The sequence below is a fragment of the Carettochelys insculpta genome, chromosome 2, assembly GCF_033958435.1.
Source record: "Carettochelys insculpta isolate YL-2023 chromosome 2, ASM3395843v1, whole genome shotgun sequence".
In the NCBI taxonomy this organism is placed as follows: Eukaryota; Metazoa; Chordata; order Testudines; family Carettochelyidae; genus Carettochelys; species Carettochelys insculpta.
In genome coordinates this window covers 194,650,970-194,675,398 of record NC_134138.1, presented here as the reverse complement: position 1 = coordinate 194,675,398, position 24,429 = coordinate 194,650,970, and the positions used below count along the sequence as shown (strand labels likewise).

At 42.0% G+C, this 24,429-nt stretch overlaps 1 protein-coding gene across 11 annotated transcripts in view; it reads left to right on the top strand.

Moving 5' to 3' along the window:
* Window positions 1-23,662, top strand: part of TRAK1 (trafficking kinesin protein 1) — a 188,298-nt gene extending 164,636 nt beyond the window's left edge. For 3 of the 11 annotated variants that reach the window (XM_074988225.1, XM_074988224.1, XM_074988226.1), the window contains 3 exons: window positions 2,051-2,380; window positions 14,926-15,028; window positions 20,911-23,662. In XM_074988225.1, coding sequence (XP_074844326.1) covers window positions 2,051-2,380; window positions 14,926-15,028; window positions 20,911-21,709 — 1,232 coding nt within the window. In that variant the 3' untranslated portion in view covers window positions 21,710-23,662. Of the gene's footprint in view, window positions 1-2,050; window positions 2,381-12,719; window positions 12,798-14,925; window positions 15,029-17,140; window positions 17,230-20,910 lie in introns of those variants that run through there. The other 8 variants (XM_074988230.1, XM_074988229.1, XM_074988228.1 and 5 more) reach the window with 6 other exon arrangements.
* The last annotated feature ends 767 nt before the right edge of the window (window positions 23,663-24,429 follow it).

Here is a 24,429-nt window from a genome sequence, read left to right as displayed (position 1 = left end):
GCATGATTTTAGTTAGCTGGATGTCCACCTACCATGGGTGTGGTCAAGTTTCCCTTGGTCACATAAAGTTTGTTCACAGCCACCAGAAATAGTGTTTTAATTCACCATAAAAGAAATAGTGGATTACATTTAGTGGTATAGGTATTATTCTCACTGTCCTCTTCCCTTTAATCAGGTATGGTTAAAAAGAGAAAAGAGACTTTGTTACACATTGGCTACGTCTACACTAGCCCCAAACTTCGAGGTGGCCATGCAAATGGCCATTTCAAAGTTTACTAATGAAGCGCTGAAATGCATATTCAGCGCTTCATTAGCATGCGGGCGGCCGTGGCACTTCGAAATCGACGCGCCTCGCCGCCACGTGGCTCGTCCCAACGGAGGTCCTTTTTGAAAGGACCCCGCCTACCCTTTGGGGACTTCAAAGTAGGTGGGGTCCTTTCGAAAAGGAGCCCTGTTGGGACGAGCCGCGCAGCAGTGAGGTGTGTCAATTTCGAAGTGCCACGGCCGCCTGCATGCTAATGAAGGGCTGAATATGCATTTCAGCGCTTCATTAGTAAACTTCGAAATGGCCATTTCGAAGTTTGGGGCTAGTGTAGACATAGCCTTAGATAATAAATCCAGAACTCTCTCATCTGGCAGTATCTGTAATCCAGCATGATTTTAGTTACTTGAATGACCACTTATGTGTGTGGCCAAGTTTCCATGGTCCTATAAAGTTTATGTACAGCCACTAGTTCTGGCTCTCAGTGTTCTGTGCTGTTATTTAGCTGTAATTTACCCCTAAATGTCTTCTAAGGGCCCAGTAAGCAGTGGAAGTGTTGGTAATGCTGCTGGAAATATTAATCTCCTGTGGTCTGGTAAATTCTCTCATTAGGCAACAGGCGGGTTCCGAGGGTGCCAGACTTAGAGGGGCTCAACCTGTAATTCATTGAATACAACCCCTCCACAATATTTTGGTCTTCAAGTTTTACATGTAGAAGACCAAAAAATTGAACGTTGATAGTATTAAGTACCCCATTGCAACCAAACACACTGTGTATTGCATTGTACTGCATTGAATAAACACTTTTTTTTTTGGCTCATGTGAACAGGAATGTACTCGAGTATGTTAGCAACATGGAACCTGAAGGAGAATGTCCCTTATCTTTCTAAAGACGTAATTGATATGGGCTGATCAGAGTACAATTTCTGATTTCTTGAGTTTGGTGTCGGGTTTAATCCTACTCCCAATAAAAAAAATCAGTGATAAATCTTCCACTGATTTCAGTGAGTCCATGATCAGATCCATTACTAGAACTCCTGGATTGATGTGTACACTGATGAATTACTGTTGCTGGTTCATTGTCTCATGTTTCCTGGCTCTCTTTAAAATGTATCTTTTTCACACCCACAATGTTACTTCCCAAGGATGAAATTTGAGGTACAGTAGAGTATGCTTATGTACTAGTGAATTCCAGTAGTGTATGGACACAGGTAGTGTCTATAAAAGTATCATTAGTATTTTCTTACTTCCTTTAAATTGAGTTGATGTAGTCTTCTAGCATCCTCTGTATAATTGCTATCTTCCCATTAGTTACCAGTAGTAAATTCTACTGTGTGCGGGTATCTTCTTTTTTTAGATGTTTGAGCTGAAGACAGAAGTCTTTGGTGCCACATCTTCAGACTTTGCCATTTGGGTGATTAGTATGCAATTTAAATGCACATTGTCTTTAGTTGTGTATTGTGAGTCCCAGCATGTATGGTCTGAGGACAGGATGGCATTTCCTATCCTGTTTCCAAGAAGGAAGAGTTAAAACACCCTGAATTGGCCTACTGGCTTTGTCTAGTGTTTATGTAACCACTTGTGTGGCACTATCTAAAAGCCATAATTCAGTGCAGTTGGACAACCCTATAAATCCAAATCTATAGACCAAATCCTGAAAGCATGGGGCCAATGGCAAAACATCAGGGGCCCAAAGACTGAGCCCTAAATGAGCAAAATGAAACTATCCAGATGTTTGGCTGAGGGAAATATTCATGTTCACTTACTGTTTTTTTTTTCTTCTTAAAGGTTCAGCCACTCTGCATCATTGGCAGCAGCTAGCTCAGCCTCACCTGGGGGGAATCTTAGACCCAAGGCCTGGCGTTGTCACTAAGGGCTTCAGAACTCTGGACCTGGACCTGGAGGAAGTGTACTGCCTTAATGATTACGAAGAAGATGAGACAGGTGACATTTCTTACAAGGGCCTAACTACCTCGATGTCAGTTCAGCACACAGAGACCTCAGGTGAGAGGTCACAAGCACAAGTGACTGTTTCAGACAGCAAGAATAATCCAAGCCAATCTCAGGCTTTGACAGAGGAGATGCAGGAGTCCACGACTACCGATGATGAGGGGTCTGGTGAGGGAACCTCATTAAGTCCAGTAAAATTGACATCGTTACAGGATATTGATTACTGGGCTGTTCTCACATCTCTACAGAGCATCACCCATAGTGTCGCTTTGTGTGTAGCTTCTGCACATCAGTGTGTGCTGTAATTAAACCACCCCTGTTCATTAACACTAATTCAAAATGTCTTGCTTTAACAAATCTAGTTTGTTCTGCATTTTTAAGACACATGGTTATTTTCCACTTTTTAGTTTGATAAGAGAAGGCTGCTACAAGGAAGTGGTTCATTCAAATAGTTAAGAGAGAGACTGGAGTTAGTGATATAAGTGGCTGTACATACATATACATAATATATGCTGTATTCTATGTGTGTATATTATATTTTTCTATATATTGAAAAAGGATAATGCCACGTTCCTTTAATTCTTGTTTGGAAAAACCTGGATTCTATAAAGCTAAAAGTTGAAAAAATGCATCTAAATTATATTTGTGGAAGAAATGTCTTCACTTAAAATTAAGCAAAGGAATTCTCCAATTTGAGTGTCCATTTGCCTTATATACATATTTCTTAAAAGTTATCCCACAAAGATCTTTGTCGTCCAGCTAAGAATTAGTTATTTTGTATATGGAAGATACAGTAACCACACCTGATTTTCTTTACAATTACCAGGTTTTTTCATTCCACTAAACCACTTCCAAATTAGGATCGAAAGTACTACTTAATATGTTTAAATGACTTAATGTTGTGTCTCCTGCACTAGACACTCTGATCCATGTCACAGTTTCTGGCTACACAGAGTGCAAATTTGTTTTGCACTGCAAGTACATTGACGTTTGTCTTAAAATAGATTGACGTTTGGAAGGGAAGCATACTTTTGTATCTGACAATTCACTTGTGTTTTGGGTTTCAATTGAACCATGATTCTTTATTAGTGAAAAACTCAGCCAATAATTTCATGACAATGAGTGCTTTCATCTCTATTCATTTTTACTAAAGGCACTTTTCTTTTCGATGAAATTATATTTTGTGTGTGTGCAGTCAGAGTACATTGGATGGATTGGGTTCTAAAGGCTGGCTTTTATGAGATACTGTGAACTTACCTTGAGGTGCTAAGCATCTTCAGATCGCATAAAAGTGAATGGGAATTCAGCACCTTTCAGAATCCTGCCCTAACTTAATATCAAATTCTTTTCCCTGTAGATTGTAACAGGAATTAGATCCTGCTAGGTGCTGAATGCCTTCAGCTCCTACTGCAGTTTCATTCAAGTGAAGGGATGAGAGTTACAGTATCTTTTTTTTTTTTTTTTTGCATTGGAATGATTCAGCACTTTAGAAGCTACCAACTACATCGTATGCTGTTAGATGAGTGGACTGCAGACTTTATATTGGCAATGTGTTGTCCTAATTATGCTTTTTAAAATAGAGCCTTATAAGCTCTCCCATCTTTCAACAAATCTGGGTGAAACATGTAGCTGATGTCAGGTGAAGCTTTGGTAAGATAGACAGGGGAGAAAAGGAGGAGGAGTTGCCCTCTATGTGAGAGAGCAGTATGATTGCTCAGAGCTGCAGTGTAAGGAGGGAGAAAATCCAGTTGAGTGTCTTTGGGTTAAGCTTAGAGGTAGAAGTAACAGAGGTGATGTTGTAGTTGGTATCTGCTGTAGGCTGCCAGATCAGGGGGATGATGTAGATGAGGATTTCTTCGAGCAGCTAAGTGAAGTTTCCAAATCACAGGCGGTGGTTCTCTTGGGAGACTTCAGTCATCCGGACATTTGTTGGGAGACCAATACAGTAGCACACAGGCAATCCAGGAAGTTTTTGGAGAATGCTGGGTATAACTGCTTGGTACAAGTGCCGAAAGAACCGACCAGAGGCCGTGCACAACTTGACCTGCTGCTCACAAACAGGGAAGAACTAGTAGGAGAAATAGAAGTGGATGGAAATCTGGGCTGCAGTGACCATGATATGGTAGATGTCAGGATCCAGACAAAAGGAAGAAAGGTGAGCAGTAGCATACACACCCTTGATTTCAAAAGAGCAGACATCATCTCCTTGAGAGAACTGATGAGCAGGATCCCTTGGGAAATGAAGGTGAAGGGGAAAAGAGTTCAAGAGAACTGGTAGTATTTTAAACAAGCCTTACTGAAGGCACAGGAACAAACCATCCCACTGCATAGTAAGAAATGCAAATATGGTAGGCAACCAGCTTGGCTTAACAGGGAAATCCTTTGTCAGCTTAAACTCAAAAAGGATGCACACAAGAAATGGAAATATGGACATTTGACTAAGGAGGAGTATAAACATAGGCTGGAGAATGCTGGGGAGTAATCAGGAAAGTGAAAGAACAATTGGAACGGCAGCTGGCAAAGGATGTGAGGGGTAACAAGAAGGGTTTCTACAGGCGTGTTAACAATAAGCGATTTATCAGAGAAGGTGTGGGTCCGTTACTGGATGAGAGAGGTAACCTAGTGACAGATGATGTAAGAAAAGATAAGGTACTCGATGCTTTTTTTGCCTCCATCTTCATGGACAAAGACAGCTCCCACACTATGGTGCTAGACAATGCAGTATGGAAAGGTGGAGGGGAGCCATTTGTGGGGAAGGAATGAGTTATGAGCTATCTAGAAAAACTAGACATACACAAATCCATGGGTCTGGATTTAATGCACCCAAGGGTATTGAGGGAATTGGCAGACGTCATTGCTGAGCCTTTGGCCATTATCTTTGAAGACTCTTGGAGATTGGGAGAGATCCCAGATGATTGGAAAAAGGCAAACATAGTGCCCATCTTTAAAAAAGGAAAGAAGGACAATCCAGAGAACTGTAGACCTGTCAGCTGTACCTCAATCCCTGGGAAAATGATGGAGGGGATCCTGAAGGAATCCATTTTGGCACACTTGGAAGAGGGGAAAGTGATCAAGAGTAGTCAACATGGATTCACCAAGGGCAAGTCCTGCCTGGCCAATCTGATTAGCTTCTATGATGTGGTAACTGGCTTTGTGGACAAGGGGAAGTCAGTGGATGTGATGTACCTTGACTTCAGCAAAGCTTTTGACACAGTCTCCCACAACATTCTTGAGCATAAGCTAAGGAAGTATGGATTGGATCTGTGGACTATAAGATGGCTAGAAAGCTGGCTTGATGGTCGGGCCCAACTGGTATTGGTCAGTGGCTCAATATCTGGATGGCGGTTGGTTTCAAGCAGAGTGCCGCAAGGCTCGGTTCCTGGGGCCGGTGTTGTTCAACATCTTTATTAATCACCTGGATGAAGGACTGGATTGCACCCTCAGCGAGTTTGTGGGTGACACAAAAGTAGGGGGAGAGAGGATCCAGAGTGACCTGGATAAATTGGAGGATTGTGCCGAAAGAAATCTAATGCAGTTCAACAAGAAGTGTAGAGTCCTGCACTTGGGACAGAAGAATCCCAAGCATTATCACAGTCTGGGGACCGACTGGCTAAGCAGCAGTACATCAGAAAGGGACTTAGGAGTTATGGTGGATGAAAGGCTGGATATGAGTAAACAGTGCACCATTGTAGCCAAGAAGGCTAACAGCATATTATGGTGCATTAGGAGGAGCATTTCGAGCAGATTTAGAGAAGTGGTTGTTCCCCTCTATTTGGCACTGGTGAGGCCACACCTGGAATATTGTGTCCAGTTTTGGGGCCCCTAGTATGAAAAGGACGTGGATGTGCTGGAGCAGGTTCAGCACAACAAAATGATTAAGGGGTCAGAGCAAATGACTTAGGAGGAGAGGCTGAGGGATTTGGGCTTGTTTAGTTTACAGAAGAGGAGACTGAGGGGTTATTTAATAGCAGCCCTCAACTTCCTGAGGTGGAGGAGCTCTAAAGAGGGTGGTGAGAAACTGTTCTCAGTGGTGTCAGATGGCAGAACAAGGGGTAGTAGTCTGAAGTTAAAGAGGGAGGGGTGTAGGTTGGATATTAGGAAAAACTACTTCACCAGGAGGATGGTGAAGCACTGGAATGCATTGCTTAGAGAGGTGGTGGATTCTCCATCCCTAGAGGTTTTTAAGTCCTAAGGAAGTATGGTCTTGAAGGTCTTGGCTGGGATGACTTAGTTGTTGTTGATCCTGCTTGAATCTGGGGTCTGGACTAGGTGACCTCCTGAGGTCCCATCCAGCCCTATGATTTTATATAGCTTAGAGCATACGTGTCCGACCTCAGCAATGATGAGTAATATCCCTACTACCATTGTGCTATTTTCTTGAAAAAGAAACATTGCTGGAGAAAATGCTGCTGCAGTGAGGCAGAAGGAAACCCTAGGAGACTGAAAACATGCCTCATATAAGCAAAAGGGTTATAACAGGCACTGTGACTCCTTAATGGAAGGTCCTGATGAACACTAATTTACCTGAAGCAATTAAAAAGAGACTCCCATGCTGAGGAATATCTCAGAGCAGCGTACAGTGAGTAAGTATTACTTACTATGACTAAGTATTTACGAACAGCTGTGTACCTTCTTTAAATCTAGGGTACACAGTCAGTGTTTATCTTTTAGGGACAATCATGGCAGATGGATTTACTGGGAGGGTTTCTTAATATTTTTTCTACTTTTGATCAGTTTAAAAAGCTATTCTGTATTCAAATATTGGAAAAATTGCTTTTTTCAGCTTGTCTTTTGTTCTTTTCTGATCTTGCAATGAAATCAAATCCTGATTTTTTTTTTTTTTTTAAATTTGTGACCTATTTGTTTTCACTCTGTTGGAGTATATAGTGATGTCACAGAAACAAAAGACTGATTTTATTACAAGATCAAGCAATTAGAGAAGCCATGCTATCACGGAATAAGCTCTTAAGCTAAGAACACATTACTGAAAAAAAGTGAAGGGGATATGCAGTTGAAAGTAATCTGAATAATCAGATTTCATTTTGTGGAAAAACACAGGTTTTCTGCATTGTAGATGTCCTACTTCCAGAGATATCTTGAAGGAAGAAAATACCTTCCTTGTAATAATTCGTGCCAGGCCATACGAATGATGCTGCTCCTGGAAATAACCCTTACAGGATGACATGCAACAGCTGGATCTTTTTACCTTTTTGGCTGTGTATCAACTCATCATAAGCTGAGTTTTAAATATCCCCCACCTACATCTGTGATAATCTATCCCTGAGGGACAACATGGCCCAATGTAGATGGACCACGATGGCCAACCAGGGACAAGACCATGGAAGCAATGGCTCCTTCTGCCAGATGGACTATGCTTATTTGGTGTCAGGTAGACCACCGGACCAAAGAGGAGACAGGATGGATCCCATTGTGGGGCATGCTCCACGCATGAATTTACAAACTGTGCTAGAAACTAAGATTCTGTTTTGGTTTCTGGGTGGCACCCCCAGAGACATTTATGGACTGAGTCTTAAATATCCCCTGCTTACATCCAGGACAATGCGGGTTATGCCTGTCACTTTTGAACTTGGTTTGCTTTCTTGCTTTTCCCCTTAAACCATCCTTGACCCTGGATCCACCGTACTGTTAAACTTGCCGCTACTTTCAATTTGTTTTAAACATTCACTCAGTAAAACTTTTCTACCTCTGCTTCCAAGGATTTAAAAAATAGCCTGCAAGAATGAGATGGGTCTTTTCTACCGCTGAGAACCACTTGTTTCCATCAGATGCCTGCGAGGAGCATTTCCCTTTCGTGTCTTTATGGGAAGCTAAAGTGAGCTACCCTGACTGATGCGCATGTGCATGCTGTTTAAGCACTACTGTCTGGGTTCAAGAGGGCAAATATGGCTGATGCTTTCTGGTGATGCTGAAAATGTCTTAAGGCTAAAAGGATGACAGTACAATTTGTCTACAATTGGAAAGATGATTTCGGACGTAAATCTCTCTGCTGGCTAAGGGGTGGCTGGTCTTGTTTTTTAAGATGTCCCCCCCCGCCCACTGCAGGTGTGAGAACTGCAGAAAATATAAATGCTTTGAATAACCTCCTCTCATGAGACAAGAGTAATACCCAGGGTCATGGCATACTGGCCAATGGGAAATGGAGGGGGTGGGAAAACAAAGGGGGCAGTTGCCCTGGTGGCCAGCATTTTAAAGGGGCCCTGAGCTCCAGCTGCTATCATTGCTACTGTGGCAGCTGAAGCTCTTGGGCCCCTTTGAAACACCACAACAGTGCGGTGTGACTGTGAGATGAGGTGGGGGGCAGCACCAGGATCTGAGCAGTGCCACAGGTTGATTGCTCTGGGCACTGCCCCTTCTGTTCTTGTCCCCAGCTCCTGCTGGGGACATGGAACCGGGCCCTCCTCCCACCTTGCCCCAGGGCCCACAGTTGCTGTCACATCCGCTGGGTCATGGTATTAAGTTTTTTCAGAATAACATGAGGCCCTGACCCTGCAATTTGAAATATGAGTGAACTGCTGTGCCTCTGGAGCATTCCCAGTAATGTGGGCGTGGAGATCTGCCCATGCACAATAAATTGCACGATCAGGGCTGTGAAGAATATGCAGATACTCTGGGAAATATTCTTTTGCCTGGAGAAGTTTATCTGGTGAAGTGGGTCTTAACCCACAAAAGCTCATTACCTAATGAATAAAATTGTTGTCTTCAAGGTGCTATAGGACTGCATGTTTGTGACATTTTGAGAATATTAAAGGGATACTATCAAATTAAAATCCATACGTTTTTAAAAGTGCCTTATTTGTGCTAATAATGACTGAGGTTATTGAAACTATGGAAGCACTTTAAAACATCCATTTTTTCACCTTTCATGCTTTTTCCTTTAAAAAAGAAACAACTTTGTTGTTCCAGTCCAGTCAGCTTCAGTTCGTAGTTGATTGTCTGGAAGGCACTTACGTGTTCTTTTCTAACGTTTTCAGAACCACTTAAAGGGTGTTTCGCCAACATAAAGGCTGTTTAGGAATGCTTTATACTGCATATTTGTAAATAATTCATCACCTGGAAAAGTGCCAGTAGGTAGTGCTCAGTATGTAGCATAGTTCCTGGAATAAGTAACTTGTGCAATAAAATTACATTAACTATGTTTCTGTACATTCCTTATTTTAAAAAGTCCTCATTTTGAGTCTAAAACTTGGCAGAATCCTTTTATGAAACAGAAGGCATTTTCAGGCAGAGACTTCCTTATATAGGCCCTGAGCTATCAAAGGACTCTATGCTTTAAGCATATGAGTAGTGTGTCCTTAACTATAGGCTGATTCAGGGTCTACAGATTGATCCTGCAGCTCTTTATTTGAATCAGGTTAGTTGTGTAAAGGAGGATTCTGGGATCAGGTTTTTGCACTTCTTTTTTCAAAAACTTGACATCTAAAGCTAGAAAGAAGGGGAGTTATTCAAAACAAGTGCCTAAAATGATAGGTGTGCATAACGAATGCCTTGAGTCTGGTTGTTTTTAGAAAGACTAAGATATATGTGCAAGAGATTATTAACAATGTATGGAACAGTAATAAAATACACATCTATTTAAAACAAGGTGCTAATACACATTTGTATTATCTTCTCTAAGATCAGATAAATATTTGAGTCAATTTTGTAAATGGAATAGTTGTCATAGCTTATTGTTCTTAAAAATATTACCATTTGACTCAAGTATCCCTGTCTGGTACAAGCTAGATGGAAGATCAACAAATACAAAATCTCTTCGTTTTTGTACTTTATGGTTGTCTATTTTGTGACAAGCAGACCTCCATAGCAGCTTGGAAAAGTCATAGCCCAAATAAACAGTATTTGATACTCTTGCTGAACTAACAAATCTGCTTCCATTACAGGCCAGTCTTTTAAACAATTACTCACTCTTTAAACTTGTCCTGCTCAGTTATTTTATGTTTTTTTTTGTTCCTCATGCAAGGTATATTTAATGTGTTGTATAATACAAACAAGAAAACATCCCTGTATAATCTTACGTATTGTTCTGTTGTTTTCTGCTGCTGATGTTGTTGATTGCTTTTTATTGTAAGCAGCATCTTCACTAATAACGGCCAAGCAAAATAGCATTACTAATATTGAGTCTTGGACTCAGTCTCGCCACAAAATCCAGGACTTTGTCCTTCCTGCTGTAGTGTCTTAAGGATTTTATATTACAATAGAGACCTCAAGAAAGCTCTGACTTTTGTAATTTCATTAACTTTCAAAGATGGAGATAGAAGTGCCTTGCTTGCCCTCCTCATCATTCAGATTTTTTTTTCTCTTAAGTGCATAAAGGTGATAAAATGGTCCATTTTTTTGGTTTTCACAGAAACAGTGTGATGTAGATACTTGCCTGTGGGTCAGCCAAGGTTATGTTCTTGGAGGCCCAGATAATTCAAACATGGGATTCCAGCCCCTCTACAAGTGTGGGCTCTGGCAGAGAATCCATGTTTGAACTCTGACTTCAGCTGTCCTAACTAGGCTGCTGTAGCAAGGTTTCAGTGATTAATTTCCCCTTTCCTGTCAGCAGAATTAGTCTGCTTTAGCTTCACCAGCAACAGAGAAGGTAAAGCCTCTTGGAGGGGACCTTTCTCTCTGTGTCAGAGGTGCCATCATCCATTGTCCAGGAGAATAAGCCATGCTGAGTTAAGGAGAGTACCTGAAACATACCCACCTCTGTGCCATGTTACACTAGATGACAGATGTGTTTTTTGCCAGGCTGTCTAGGTTCAAGCATTTCTCCTCACCTGTCCGATATTTTGATGATGATGTGCCAATAATGCATACAGGGCCTTTGGGCTCTATTTCATGCCAAAATAGCATCACTGAAGAAAAGATGCCCTCGGAGCAGGGGAGCTCTTGCATTTACTAGACATCCTTCCATCCAAGCCTTGTCTCTCGGGCTTCTAGAGATGTCTTCAGGCCATTCAAGACTTTCATTGACAGCCGGTTCTTCCATTTGTTTCAGGGGGACTGTAGATCTGATAGAAATATTCTGTAGTGCAGAGACCTTCGATGCTTTCCACTCAGGGCACCCTCTCACATCCTTGGTATAATGGAGAACAAGTGTCAGGACCCAGTATTACATGTTAATACTTCCTGGTTAATTACAGTAATTTTTTCCCATTTCTTCCACTAACCAAGTTTATTCACTGGTGCTCTGTGGGTGAGGCAGACCCCAGTTCTACTATAATCCCTTTGTGCATTCCTAGCACAGAGGGATTATGAAACTAAATTAAATAGCCAATCAAATACTGAGGGATTGTGGCCAGAGTTAGGAATTTAAAATCTTGTGTAATTAGTTAAGCAGTTAAATGCTAGTTTTAACCAATTAAATGGGGGTGGGGCATCTGGGGAGTCCGTGGACAGGCGCTGCTCTAGCTGGGCCTGGAGTACTTCTACCCACAGTACTCCAGGCACTGGGACAGCAAGTGGAAAGGCACTCCAGCACAGCCAGAGCAGTCCCCATCTGCAGCGGCCCAGCCTGAGAGCACCATGAGGCTGAGATGCTCCAGCCAGGCCAAAGCAGCCCCAGTTCCTGACACACTGCAGGCAGGGGCACTCCAGTCCCTACTGATAAAATGTTCACATCGCTAGCCAGAGTTTCTCTGCAGTGTGCTATATCTAGCTGGCAAAACACCCCTAGTAACTGTAGATAACCTGGCTGAACCCGAATCAGCCTTGAGCTGCTATAAAATCACTTTTGCCCCTGAAGAGAATTTCTTATGTCAGTTTAAAAAAAAAATGAAAGATTGTGTTTTGCACAGTTTCTCTATTTTCATCCCACTGTGAATTTTAGTTAACTACCAGTGGTTTTAAGAGAATTATTAGTAAAAGCTCAGAGAGAGAGCCATGTTAGTCTATATACTATCAAAACAAAACAGCAGTCCAGTAGCACTTTAAAGACTAACAAAATAATTTATTAGGTGGTGAGCTTTCGTGGGCTAGACCATGGTCTGAAGAAGTGGGTCTATCCCATGAAAGCTCACCACCTAATAAATTATTTTGTTAGTCTTTAAAGTGGACTGCTTTTCTGTTTTGATGGTAAAAGCACAGCAACGTTTGGGACTCCAGCAAGTATCTCTATAGTGAAATGTATATAAAACAGACTCTGAAGTTGAAATAGCATGACACCCCTCTGTGTGTTGCAGATGTTTGTGGAATATGCAGTAGAGATATCAGCTCAGCAGATGAAGGCAGAGCATTTTCCTTTTAAAGACAATTAGCTGTTTTATCTTGATCGTTTGATGAATTCTGGAGAAAAGTATTGTTTAAAATGCAATAGGCCAGATCTTCAACTTGTGTTAAATCTATGTAATCCCCTGGAGTTCCACACCAATTTATCTCAGCCCAGAATGTGGCCCATGTTCCATAGGATGGTTTGTCTCGGGATAAGTCTTTTGCTTCCATTTTGGAAAATACTGCTCATGTATGTTGATGGGTTCTCACTTTCCTCATATTGTGTTCAAAGGATGGAGAATGCTACGGCAATCTGATAGACTTCTTTGTTGACTGTTGGAGGATGAAGCTGGTCCACGTTCTCCTAGTGGTATTGGAGATTTAAATCTATGGCTTTGGATACTGATCTCTCTTTAATCATTTTGATTTATCCCTTAGTACTGGGATCCATGACTTCTATCCTTTTAGCAGCCTTTTCCTATCTCACAGACTCATCAGTTAAGAGTGTTGCTTTTGCTAATTCAGCAATATCTTCAATTTGCCCTTTTCAAATCTGAGGGGAAGCACAATTGGTGTCTTCTTCGGTGAACACAACAATCAGTAAGGGAGGACAATAAAATTACTGTCCTGGGGCCATGTGCATAATTGGGGTGATCTCGCAATGTAAAACCAGCGTTGCATTGTTCTGTTTTTATTCCTCATCTAGCAAGAACTGTTTTATCGCAACTTTCTGTCCTTTGATATTTTCATCAATTAACTTTTATCATGTCTGTTACATGAGATTATTCCCCAGCTTTTATTTTAACTCTTCACAATACACAGAGAATCATGATTGCTAGGCTGTGCTCCCTTATAGAGTAGATAACTACACTGCTCACACTAATCTTGAAAGCAACGATATTCCAGCACCATTATAATTCTCATCCATGGAAGTGAAGTAGAGCTGTTTGGTTTTGTTGTTGTTGTTCTTAAATGCTTGTACTAATTACCAAATTTGCGAACAGGACACACCACAGTGTGTTAATCAAAAACCATTATCTTCCATTAATAAATGGCACTCTGTCCTAGTATTAAAAAAGAGGGACAAACTAGCTTCCTATTGAATCGCCTGTCATGCATTTAGATACCTGTGTTTGTTTTCACCTTTGTCTTGGCCCACGCTTTCTCTCACACCTTATACCTTGTTGATCTGCTTTCTTAGAGGACTGCTTGGCTGCCCATGAGCATTTAAGCTGTGAAATTTTTCCAATGAAAGAGGAAATACAGCCACAATCAGAACCTGCCTTGCTTATTTCTGAACACTCTGGAAGTTCTGAATGGTGTAGTATCTGGTTGAGTGATTTTTCTCAAGCAGTCACATACTGCATGAGTAAAATGTGTCCTAGCCAGGCAATGTCCTGAGGGCTGAGCGGAGGAGGTTGGGAGGACATCACACACGTTTTATTGTGCATGTTAGTTTGGCCACCGCTTAAAAAAAAAAAAAGCTCAGATTGTAAATAAGAACCTATGCAATCATGATATCTTTGAGTATAGTATTTAATGTCTTTGATTGTTCCTCAATTTTCTCAGATGCATGGCTCTAAACTTTCTAATTAGTTTGCAGTGGAATATATTCTACAGCTGCATTTTACAGCAAATGAAAACAAATAATATAAAAAAACCACAAACACCACATCGGTCTGTTAAGAACTTAAGTACATCAGCGTAACTACTTAGTGTCTTTTTCCTACTAGTCAAATCACCACTGGAGTACCAAAATGTTTTTCTATACTGGTCATAACATACGCTTGTGAATAATCAAAAATTGCTATCTACTGCAGCTGAGGATATTCTGACTTAAAAACCCAAGTAAATGTCACAGATGTACAGTAGTGGATCCAAAATTTTAAGAGTATCTTCTCTATGGATGTGAAGGTGAGAGAGAAATGAGTTGTAGTATGTCCTGAAACTTGCTAGTGAGGGCTGCTGTAGCTTTAGCTTGCACAGGATAGCAGGATCCATTACTGAAATGAAAAGTAATGGGGATGCCTTTGTCTGGATCAAGCCAGAAGCTGAAATGCAGGACTGTTCACGGTGCAATAGATGCTCTGTAGCCTTGTCTGCACTGGGATCATTTTGCTCTAATATTCCACTCTTGCTCCAACCGTTGAGGGTGCTGGTTGTGGCAGGAGCTGGCATTTTCAGCTCTGTACTTTGAGAACGTGTTCAGAGAAAGATTTGACAGCAACAGTGAAACAAGACAGGGAAAAGTAATGCAGCAGCTATTTTTATATTGACAAAATAAATTTAGATTTGTGGAGATGGGTTTGCAGAATGGGTGCCAATTCCGGTAACCCGGTAAGCTTATGTATTTCACCTTCCCTGCATCGATCCAGTCCAAGGTATCTCATCACTTTTTGCATCTGTTTGTGAGTGCACTAAACTTTTATTTTCCTTTTTTATGTACATGCAAAGAATTTGCTGTTTTTTTTTTTTTTTTGTTTTTTTTTTTAATTCAGTACATCATCCGGGGAAGTGCATGTCACAAACCAACTCCACCTTCACCTTCACCACCTGCCGCATTCTGCACCCTTCTGATGAGCTCACACGAGTCACTCCAAGGTAAGGGCTTTCAACGACATGTCAGGGATGCCAGAGTCCCATGGGGTGGAAAAACAAAGAAATGTCGTAAGCAAGGGAATAGTCATATTACGTGGGGGAAAATGTGTTCTCGTCTGCCTTCCAACTCCCTGCCAAATCTCTTTGCCTCGTCCTGTTCTAAAAGGGGTGGATCTATGTGTAATGCCTGGTTTTGTGAAGCGAACTAAGAAATTGCAGACTCTTCCTTCTGCAGTTCAAATCTGGCACAGGTCAAAAGTGCTGAGCCATTGCTACAAGTCTCTTGACCAAGTGGTAGGTTGCCAGTATTTGAATAAGAGGCTGCCATAAAAGTGCACCCACCAGCTCCAAAGCTCATAATAAATCTGAAGACCAGATGGCATGAATGCTCTGAGGGTGGAGCACCAGTGTGAGGACCGACCCCTATGTGTATTTAAAGCATCAAAAGATGCGTTAAGTGCAGGGGTGGCCAACCCAGAGCTCTCGAGCTACATGCAGCTATTTGAGCTATTAAATGCGGCTCCTCCTCAGAGCCGCATGTTGTGAGTGCCATCTGCCACTGCACGTGCATGACCCAGTGCTTGGTGGGAGAAGCGCGTGGGGGTAGCGGCTCCAACAGTGGCTCCGGCAGCTCCAGTGAGTTGCTGGCATTGAATTGGGGATGGGAGGGGTTCGGGGTGCCTTGGGGAGGGGAGTGCATTGGGTTAGAGCAGGAAGGCTGGTGGTGCCTGGCACTGGGGAATAGGGAGGTGGATTGGGTTAGAGTGGGTGGGGGTTTGGGGAGGGGGAGGGCATTAAAAATATTTATTTTAATATATGTGTGTGTGTGTGTGTGTGTGTGTGTGTGCGCGCACATACACACAGAGGGGGTGGTATATAATACATCGTTCTTTGCATCCTATCCACTCCTGTTTTGTCTATTTGTCTCTAACTGGTTGGCCACCCCAGGTTAAGTGGGATTTTAGTGGCACATGGGTTTTGTTCTCCCACTCTGCAGAGGGGTGCACTTCACCCATAGAAAAGGGTGATGGCCTAACAAATCTATTAATTTGTTACCCTCTTTAAATAAACATTAGAGGGACTACGAAATGTGTTCACCTTCCTTTGGAAAATAACTGAAAATATCTGGCCTGTGGAAAAGGGAAGCAAAATAAATCAATAATGCAAAGAGGTAATTTGTGAAGCTCCAGAGATCACTTTGCTCTCTGAAAGAGAGAATTCATGGCTGGCCAAATTGCTTGCCGGGAGAAGGGACTCAGACAGAAGCCAAGAAATTGCTCAAACTCCCTCTTCAGTGGTGGAATTTTAAGCCCCCTGCTGACTTCCTGCAACACATCAGAGTGACTGTGTGAATTCATGGTCTCAATCCAGTCCCTAGCAAACAGGTCATCTCATAATAATTGGTACTAGTGGGCACAGTGATAGGTAAGAGAGTTAGGATTTGATGACTGAAGAGAGTGAATTGGCTTCACAACTACAGATGGCCCCACTATAATCAGGTTAATGCATAATTTTTCCGTTCAGAAAAACTACCACCCAGTTTTCTCCACCTTCCACAATTTTTAGCTTGCAGCAGGGACAGTACCACAGTTTTCTTCATTCACAAGCCAACGCAGAGGTCTAGATTCATAAAGGGCAATGCTTAGAAATCAAACTGGCCCAAGAACTTGTGGAAGAAGCAGAACTTTGGAGAACTAAGGGAATGTGAACACCTGCTGAGTTGTGGATATTTGGAAAACAAGTGCAAATTGATTATGGACAATGGAACCGTTTACAGTTGCACTTCTCTGTGGTATAAATTTAAGAGCTGTGCTATAACTGGCTTTATCCTTCCAGCACCACTGTTTAAACAGGTTACTTTTATTATTCTGCAACATCTCTCTTTAACTGTAGACATTGTTGCAGCACTCTTCATAACAGCCATAACAATCTTCTAGAGATTCATTGGTTACTAAACTTAACAAGTTTTCTACTGCCAGCAACTAAACTTAGCTTCGGTTTAGCAACTTCTCAGGGGCGTGATTGCCCTGGCACTAGTGCTGCAGAAGTATATGATGCTGTCAACAGGACTGTTGGTATGGAGGGGCTCCTTAAACTATAAATGATTCTTCACAGGTCATGTGAGGAGGACGATGAAACTGCATTATGTCATCTTATGCTGAGAGGAGATATAGGGCAGACACTATGACCCAACGTGGCAGGGGGTGAGCAATACTGCCAGCAGTGTTTGTGCTGGCAGGGTCATGTAGAAAAATTCTAGTGTGTGTGTGGCACCAGCTAACCCAAAAAGCATAGATATTTACCCACTCAGTTACATTCCAACCTAATGGTCTAACCCAGGTTACATCCTAATCTCACTAAATGTCATGTAGCAAAGCAAGGTGCTTATCATCCTAGACCACCTTCTGAAGCTGTATCTAGGTTGAGGCACATAGGCCACTTCAGGTCTTCATTTGTTTTTATCTGCATGGTTGTATTTGAGCTAATGTGTAGTGGTTTTTGTGTGGTGGACAAAGTACTCCCAATTAAGGTAATGCTAAGGAACAGATTCCAAAAGAAAAGTACTTTTTGCACAGGGCTGGCTCTCTGCTGGATTTTAATGTGTATCTGCAGTGACAACGTAGCAGAAATGTAAACCTGAGTTTCTCCAAACACAATCAAATTGGAGTTGGAAGACATGTGGGGAGCCAGCATACTTAACAGGGTAGTGTCCAAGGGGACCAGAAGTAATGTAGTCCATGATCTGAAATGACAGAATGCCTATGGCCATGGTGGTTGTTTTATAAATAAGACTTGTTTAAAGATTGACCACTATCTGTTGTGTCCCAACTTGTTTCCAGTATTTCTCTGGTCTCTCACAAAAATATCAGTTCACAGAGTTCACTTTCTCTTATTTTCTCTATTCCCAGTCCCCGTGCATTTGCACCCCTATTCTTAGCCAATTAGGAGAGGTACTACAGTGGCTCTCATGTTTTCCATTGTTCTTATTGTTGCCAAACTAATCGGAGGTATGAAGGTGCAGCTTTTCTCTATTGCCATAGGAAGAGTTCCTCCCTAGCAACCGCTTTTGCACAGCTGCATTTGTGTGTGCGTGTGTGCAAACACTGGCAACATGTTCTCTTCCTAGCTGCGATGAGTCACCTAGCACTGCCCAGACAGTGAGGAGGTGTAATGAGTGAGGACTAGCCACAGTAACTCTGAGTGTCAAGGTATTTGGCACTGCATACAAGTGCCAAACAGTAGCACTGTAAGCCACCAGGTGGTGCAAGGAAATGCATTCCATTGGTGGCTGAGTTGCAACCTCCCATATTTTGGTTAAACTGCTTAAACACTGTGCTTTACTGCACTTCATGTCTGGCCTTATTTAGATTTACTTTACAGTTGCAGTTTGTCAAAAGAGAGATGCAGTAGCCCCTGGGTGCTGACATGTTTCTATGGGAACAGGAATAGTCAACAGATGTGTGGTGTTGTTGGTCCACTACTGAGAAGCAGAGAATCCCATCAGAGCATGACATGTGTGCCTTCACAGCAGAAATTTGCTGGTTCTGCTTGCACAGGCGTTACTTGGCCACAGAAAAGGGACAGAACTTTGGACTTCCTTACGTGGTTCACGTAAGCTTGAAATGGTGCTTTTAAAGATGGATGCTTTACACTTGTTTTAACTAACTAAATAAAAAGCCACTCCTTTTATCCCCTTTCAGGGTACGTGTAGTCTGGTGGTGGTTCTGTCAGAACTCAGTTAATTGCCCATTGCCAATTAGGCTGAGTCAGTGTGCTTGTGGAGTGTCAACTTGCATTTGAAGTCATATAGATCAACTTGAGTTAATTGGAAATCCATTACCTAAGTGTGTTCCAAAAATGCAGCATTTTATGTGTAGTCCTGTCCTAGAATTATAACAGGACCACACACGCTGGTCTCAGGAAACCTCAGGGTGTTCTCTGCATGGGGAAGAGATGTGTGTTTTGTCTGCACTTGGAAATGTACCAAAATAATTATTCTGGAATAAACAACAAGAAGTCCTGTGGCACTTTATAGACTAACAGGTATTTTGAATCATAAGCTTCTATGGGCAAAGACCAAAGATGGAACATCTGATGCAGGGGATCTTTGCCCATGAAAGCTTATGGTCCAAAATATCTGTTAGCCTATAAGGTGCCACAGGACTTCCTGTTATTTTTGAGGACACAGACTAACTCGGCTACCTCTCTGATACTATTCCGGAATATCTTTTTTGTTACATTTACAAGAGTAGACAAGCTTTTATCTTCCCTCAGTCGACCTGCCCCGTTAGCATCTGTGTAACTATAGCTTACTCCTTTCAAACATTCTTGAAGGGTTAACCTGCGTCTATACAGGTATTAAGAGGCAGCTAGACTGGATTGAAAAAAAACAAACAAACATCTTTTTCCTCATCAAGATGTGGCCAAAGATGTTGCTTTTCCATAATAGTGAGGTGACCCCTCTGGTTGGAAATGACTCTCTAAGGTCTGTACAGCATTTTGGAGTTCACCTGTGTGAAGGTACATATTTGAAGAGTTACCCATATTTGCTGTAGAGTGTGGCTGGAATAAAGTAAGTAGAGTCTTATTCCGTGTCCACTGAGAATACAAACTCTCATTTTGACTCCATTAGGCTTTGAATAGGGCTCAGATGGAAGCAAAGTTGTTTTGTTATGTAAGATGTTCTCGAAGACAGCAAGTTTTTAAGGAAGACCGCAGTATGCTTGCAGGGTGCTGACAGTGCAGGGCCTCAGAATTTGCACTTAGTCATGCTGAAACCAGGCTGCGATGCTTGCCACCACTGGGCACTTAATTCCTCAGAAATACAAGTTAAGTTGAATCCCCATCCAAGTGAGGAGGACCAGCCCACTGGGGAGGTGAAAGCTCTTCAAAATTAGTGCTACTGCTTGTATGATTTTTTTAACCAATAGACTCAGAAATGCTATTGGTCAGATAGCAGAAGTGCACTTGCATGCCTCTTTACAGTGTTTGTTGCCTGTGTTTTATATTTAATGTGCCAGTTGTTCCTGACATGCACCTTCTGAGTTGCTGTTGGTATTTTTTTGTTTCTTTAGAGGGAAAAAGCGGGGCTGGGGGACATTCAGTGCCTCCCTTGGCTCAAGGCTATGCAAATAAGCATGACATTTGTGAATAACACACAGTAAAACTGACCCATATTTTGTCTGGTTTGCTGCTGAGTTACAGGTTACTCAGTTAATGTACTATTGATAATCAGTGGCCTGCCTCTTTCAGACAAAAAGAATACCTTCTTGGGAGTATTTCAGCGCAGCACCTTCAAAAATCACAGCGCGAGTCTTTTCTCCCCTTTAAATCAAATGGTTGTTGGTGAAAATACCAAGGCCCAGCTTCTCTGCTACAGTCATTTCTGCAGGAAGTTGATCATAATGGTCTCTTCTTCCTGCAAGCTGCTGTCATGGTATAGCAAGTTACAGCATTACTGGAACTATTAGCAGTGTGGTGGGTGGGGAGCTGCCACTCTGAGCCATGGCCTGGTCTAATTGAAATCAGCGGTCAAACACTTTACTTAATATTTGCCCTAGAGAAGTCATTGTGAGTCAGGACCAGGTACTGATCCCATTCTAGTCAGTGACCGAAGAGGAAAAGTTATAGTCATTGAACTATTATAGACTTATTTGCTTGTTATGTCAAAGGATGTTTGACTCTGGGTTCTAGGAAATCATTAATCCAACCATATGAGACAAATAGGATGTTTAAAGCTGAGCTCTGTACATTTAAAATGATAATCTTTGGAACTCGCTCAATATCTTGTACCACTTTTCACAAGGGTCCTCAAATCTTACTCATGTTGAAAATCTTTACCCGGACTATAATCTCTAATCCACCTTTGCTTCCTGTGTTTTCAGCCTTAATGCAGCACCTACTCCAGCTTGCAGCAGCCTTGGCAGTTTGAAAGGCACCCCAGTTGCTACCCCATGCACTCCTCGGCGCCTCAGCTTGGCAGAATCCTTCACTAACCTCCGGGAATCCACGACGACGATGAGCACATCCTTGGGACTGGTGTGGCTGCTTAAAGAACGAGGGATCTCAGCAGCAGTGTACAATCCACAGAGCTGGGACCGAGCCAGCAAGGGCACCCTTCTGAACATGTACTCTCCAAAAATGGCCATCATTCCTTCCACCCCTCCCAATTCGCCTATGCAGACTCCCTCTTCTTCTCCTCCCTCGTTTGAGTTCAAGTGCACCAGCCCTCCTTATGACAACTTCCTTGCTTCCAAACCTGCCAGTTCTATTCTGAAGGAGGTGAGAGAGAAAAAGAACATCAGAAACAGCGAGAGCCAGACTGACGTGTCTGTCTCCAACCTTAACCTTGTGGACAAAGTAAAGAGGTTCGGGATTGCCAAAGTAGTTAGCTCGGGGCAAACGCAAGCTCCTCCTTTAACTGATGTTGAGGGGCCTCTTCTCTGTGGGACACAAGGATCAGTAAGGGCTTTTGTTCCACGAGGCTTGGCTCCCGAAGGCCTTCATTTGGGCTGCCCTGCTGTGACAAGTGCCATTGGGGGTATTCAGTTGAACACTGGCATTCGAAGGAATAGGAGCTTCCCAACCATGGTGGGTTCCAGCATGCAGATGAAGGGCCCTGCAACTCTCTCTTCTGGCATCCTAATGGGAGCCAAAATACCTAAGCAAACTAGCTTACGATGAACGACTTAATTTTTATGGCTGGTCTTTTAAAGCGATACCAAGAACTTTTGTCCAATTTGTTTCTTCCATTGCCTCCTGAGTTTGACAAATCAACTTTGTGCCTAATGGGAGAAGTATGTAAACTTTGTACAGTGTGTAAATATGTACCAGATATATTGTAACTAATTTGTTTATTATACTGTTCAGTTGAGTGCAAAATGTTCTTGACACTGCAATTGCTGTATTGGGGATTTAATGTGCTAACATTTTGAAAGGGTTTTTTTTAAAGATGCACTGAAAAAAAAAGCAAACAAAAAACAATCAATGGACAAAGAAAATGAATTGTGTATCTATCCTAACTTGACCTAACACAGCAAGGTTGTTAACCATGTTACCTGAGACATTGGAACATAAGCGCCCAGCAGCTGTAGGTGCTAAACAAAATGGTCAGCTGAGCATCTGTGTTCATTTCATTTTGATCTTGTGGATGAAGTGGGTTATCAAAATGGAAGGCTGTTATGCCTGAATTAATTGATACTTTTTTGGTTTTGTTTTGTTTTTTCCTGGTATTATAAACTTGAACTAGTGCTATGTTCTGAGGTCAGTGGGCCTGCCAGGTGCCTGGAAAAATGACACATTTCCACGACTGCTGTTTCTTCTGGCACATCTGTATTCTGTGTGATTCACTTTATTTTTTTTCCAATATTGCACTGGATCGTGGAAGGAAAAAAGCGTTACATTGTGTTCTCTTGCTGACACTGAAAATCACACGCCTCAAACAATCCTTAAAAAGACTAGTTTTCACACTTTAAAGAATAACATGGCACCCACTTTGTGGGAGCCAGAGTCATGCAATAGGTTGGAAACCAGTCTTGTCTGAAAAGATCATTTAACAAAAGCAGTCTTGGAAAAAAGGTGTGCTTGAAATATGCAGGGAAGAACCATGGAAGTATTTAGTAACAAAATGGTGCAAGCAAGGGAAAGCGACTTTTGGTCCCATATTTGCCTTTTTGCGACAGATTTTGTCTGATGAAAACAATCCACTAAGCAGCCTTATCACAGGGTGACAATATATTCTACTTACCTTTCCTCATTTGTCATAGAAACCTGTTCCCATCTAGGTGTGAACTTGCCAGAAGTAACAACCATTTGAAAACATTTTTATCCCCTGGCTATAATAGCTGCATGTGATTTCATTCAGGAAAGCCCAGTGTTAGGATTGTCTTTCACATCCATCTCAGTTCTAGCCTAGGTGCTTGCAAGAATATATGGTAACTCTTGAAATAGAAATGGACAAGAAAGATGTTATTTCTGTAGCCAAGAAAAGATTATTTTTGAGCTATCATTTTAAAAGAAATCAGCATCTGTGTTTTTTTCCCCTCCTGCTCTTTGTGAAGTTTAAAATCATGTCGCCAGTTTGTAAATGCCATGAATTGCCACTTGTACCAGACTGTTACTAAATCATTAGCACTGATTATTTCTTGTATAAATGGAGCTGTCTTTTAGTCTTTGTGACAAGAGATGGGTGTCTTTGAATGAAGTAGATATTACAGTAGTGCAATGAATATTAAGGATATTTTGAGAGAAAACACATGAGCCAAATAGTGCTTGTGTTTGAAGACTTCTATTTATTCTATGAACTTAGGAAAAAAAAAGTTTTAGTAAAATGTCATCAGCTCAATTTGCTGTTGTATATGCGCACTCACTGCAAATAACTTTAAATACCTTTTTATTTGAATGTATCTTTAAAACTAGAGAGAATAACAATTAAATCTGAAAAAATTATTGACTTATATGGACCATTTATACACCGAGAGAGCGAGCGCAAGACCATATAAGATGAAAAATGTAAAAATCGTGCAGCTGGATGTAGTATTATTTAGCCTTTAAATCAACCGTCAGAGCTGTTCGACCACAAGAAAGCAGCTGTAACACATCAGAGAGAGATTTTCTTCACTAATAAATATCATTAAAACAAAATAAAAATTGTGTTGTGTGTTGTTATTCAGCTTTATCCTGGGTTTTTAAAGTGATAAGTTCTTTCAACCCCAAATACCTGGCTGCTTCTTAAATGATGAAAAGGCAAGTATGCTAAAGTGACTTTTAATATTTGCGATTACAAACTATGCTACATATAAAACTGGTTAAAAAAATCCATAAATTCTGATGACAAAAAGGTAATATGAAAAATGAATTGTTTTTCCCAGTACTTTCCAGCAGACTCTCCACAAGGAGTCCCAGCTTTCCCAGGTGTGTCTTTCATCCCCATCCCTCCCTAGCCTCCCCAACAGAACAAAACTCTTTCTTGAACACAATGGAGTGTTTATTGTGGAGACATGACACATTGGAGGGAAGGTGACAGGAACCTGGAATGTGGGAGTGGGAGAGGAACTCAGGAAAGGGGCTGCAAATGCTGCTTGTCTCCAGGTGGTGGGGATGCTGCAGCTGCTCGGGATGGGAAGTCCCACTGCCACATCTTCAAAACCCTGGTAGAGACTGGGAAAGGCAGGCTGGTGGGAGCTGGGGACGTGGCTGGTGGCCCATCCTGTACAGGACACCAGGGTCTCCACTGTCATGGCCATGGTGTCCTGCAGGTGCATCAGGTGATCTCTGGTAGTGCTCCTGGTCTGCTTGGCACTCCTCCAGCAGGCCTTCTGTAGTGGATCACAGGCAAGTCATCTGCTCCCAGAGCAGGTTGTCTAGGGAACACTTCCTCCTGCAGCTCCAGTGCAGGCTGGTGG